The sequence below is a fragment of the Lycium barbarum genome, chromosome 11 (genome assembly GCF_019175385.1).
Source record: "Lycium barbarum isolate Lr01 chromosome 11, ASM1917538v2, whole genome shotgun sequence".
Taxonomy (NCBI): Eukaryota; Viridiplantae; Streptophyta; class Magnoliopsida; order Solanales; family Solanaceae; genus Lycium; species Lycium barbarum.
This window is the reverse complement of record NC_083347.1, coordinates 1209112-1212023: the sequence shown is the minus strand read 5'-3', so window position 1 is coordinate 1212023 and position 2912 is coordinate 1209112. Positions and strand designations below refer to the sequence as shown.

The 2912-nt window shown below is 34.3% G+C and overlaps 1 protein-coding gene across 1 annotated transcript; it reads right to left on the bottom strand.

Moving 5' to 3' along the window:
- Window positions 1–210: 210 nt before the first annotated feature.
- Window positions 211–1638, bottom strand: LOC132617953 (chaperone protein dnaJ 11, chloroplastic-like). The gene has a single exon (XM_060333018.1). The coding sequence runs from the start codon at window positions 888–890 to the stop codon at window positions 399–401; it is 492 nt and encodes a 163-aa protein (XP_060189001.1). The 5' UTR covers window positions 891–1638; the 3' UTR covers window positions 211–398.
- Between the last annotated feature and the right edge of the window lie 1274 nt (window positions 1639–2912).

The following is a 2912-nucleotide window of genomic DNA, read 5'->3' as shown; positions in this document are numbered from 1 at the left end:
AGTTAGAAATAATCCTAACTTGACTTTTGATTTATTTTTATTATTTTGACTTAAAAATAAGTGCCTATAAGCACTTTTTTATTTTACCCAAACACTTCAAAAGAGCTTAAAAGTTATTTTAGCGTAAAAACACCTAAAATAAGCCAATCCAAGCAGGCTCTGCGCAGAATTCCAAGGAAGCCATGAGAATGTGAAATATGTATTTACTCATTTCCTCAAACAAGAATTTTTTCATTTTTCATTTTTCATTTTCAGCTAATTGGCTTAAATAGAGGAACAAAAAAAGGGGAAAAAAAATGAAAAAGATGCCGTATGTACACTAGCTAAAAATCTCCATCTAAACGCCACTTGACAAAAAATACAGTGTGAATGCGGAGAAATGTGGGGACCCTAAATATCTACCAGCATTGATCCGTTTCCCATCTCCGGGTCGGGTAAAACCCAGACCTCTTCACCCGGGTCGGGTAAATCCCTCTTCTTCGTAAATCCAGAGTCAACTTAAGATCATAAAGAGCCCTAGCTGAAGGATCAGATAGCGTAGCATAAGCATCGTGTATCTCAATAAAATCCCGGGTCGGGTCGGGTCTGGAAGATTCCTCCTCCTCAGCAGCAGCAGCAGCATCGGGATGGTACAGTTTAGCTAGATTCCGGTAAGCAGCTTTAATCTCTTTAGCAGAAGCATCTCTATTAACTCTTAACACCTCATATAAACTCACCGATTTTCTCCTCTCTAACACTGGATTAGCCTCCGCAACCGCAACAGCACATACCGTTGCCCTCCTAGTACGCGAAACACGGCAGTTAAATCCAACTGCCGTGGCGGAATAGGAGGGTTTTGGGACGGAAAAAGAGAAGGAGGTTAGCGCAGGTAGAGTTAGTGATTGCACCATCGGAAAAAAAAAAGGAGGACAAACGAGACCAAGAAAAGATAGTATCCAATACTTTTCAAATGAATTTGTTTTTCTTTTTTAATAATTGAACTGACAATTTTACTAGCAAATCAAATCGGGTACAGAGTTGATATATCAATTTTTTTCCAGGAAAGTGAGGGGATAAGTAAGAGGAGGAGGAACTAGAACAAGAAAAGATAGTATCCAATACTTTTCAAATGAATTTGTTTTTTTTTTTCAAAAAAAAGAACTAACCCTTTTGTTAGCAAATCAAACCTGGTACAGAGTTGAAAGACAAAATCCCTAATTAGGAAATGACAGGGATTGGACCAAAATTCAATTTTTTTCCACAACTAAGAGGAAGATGAACATGAACAAGAAAAAACAGTATCTCAAGTACTTCTCAAATGAATTTGTTGAAAGCAAAAGTGAGATATATAGATTTGTTTTTTGTTTTTTTTGTGTGTATATAATTTAAAGAGAAGGTGAGAAGATTTTTATATAAAAAGAATTAGGAGAAGGAGGTTGGGGCAATTAGAGTTAGGGATTGGACAATTGAAAAAATAGTTTTAATTTTTTATTTCCCAAGAAAGTGAGGGGACAAGTAAGAGGAGGAGGAAATAGAACAAGGAAAAATAGTATCCAAAGTGCTTTTCAGATGAATTTGTTGAAAGCAAAAAGTGAGATATGGAATTTTTTGTGTGTGTATAATTTAAAGAGAAGGTGAGATTTTTTATTATATAATAATGAAAAGTCTAAGGAGGGAATCTTTAAACCGAGGACGGCGTACCCACTGATATTTTTTAGAAATACGGTTGGAATATGAAGGACTGTGTGCTGACGAGGCACTTTTATGTTTGTTTTTTTTCCTTCTAGAAGATGGGGATTGGGGAGTGGTAGATGTAAAAATTCCTTTTGGTAGCTACCTTATTAGGTTCTTGATAAAATATTTATATTTTTTTTATGACAAGAAACCCGTAATTGCTATCCTTCGGATGCGCATAGTTGCAACTTGCACATCATACAAGAGAAATAAATCGCACGAGGCAAGCCCCGTGGAATGAGCTCTACCTAGAAAACATGTAAGGGGTTTCGAACTTGAGACCTCCCATTTGAAAGATCCCTTGCTAAACCAACTCGGCCACCTTCTGCCGGGTTATAAAAAAGTAACTTATTAGGTTCTTGATAAAATGCTTATGCTTTTTAAGTGAATTTTTTTAATACAAATATAAAATCTGAGCAAAAGCTATTAATTTTGGTCGAATTTGTAATAAAGCTTGTAATTTATTTGAAACCTCCGATTAAGGATGCATGGGATATGCTTATATAACCTTTAGTGGTTGATGTAACTTCTATCATATGTTGTTGTGTGGGGGTAAAAGTTTCGTGGACTCAAATGCTTAGCGTATAAGGCCTAATGTTGGTATTTTGTATTATACTACTCCCTGCTTAACTACTAACCTACTCGAGTAGTATCGATATTTTCTTATAAAATTTATGTTAGATACATTTGACACGTAAGTATGTTTGTATATCATCAATATAATTTTTTTACTATAGCGTATTAATTATATTTTTATCGGTATTATTTGTTACTAATGTTTATTGTAGAGTTTTATCTTTAAATATCGTACAAGTTTTGCTTTCTACTATTTACTTAATCATAGGTCTTATTTACTGTAGAATGCTAAATTGAAAAATTGAGTCAATATTGGACAAGTCAAAAAATACCACGTTAAAGTTCATACCGCAATTCATTTCTTATTTAGTTAACATTTTCTCTTCGGCTGTTAACATCTTATTTTTCTTGGGCTAAAAGTTTTGACCATGTAATTGAATACATTTTAGTACTTATAATACTCTCAAATACTTTGACTAGCTAAAATCACATTTTTTAAACCAGATTAAGCTAAAATATGACTGATCAATTTGGACTTAAGTACTTTTTTAAACTGTCATTAGTTATGACCGTCCATTCAACCGTCAAACTTTGGAAGGATTGAAGATAAAGGACAGCGCCGT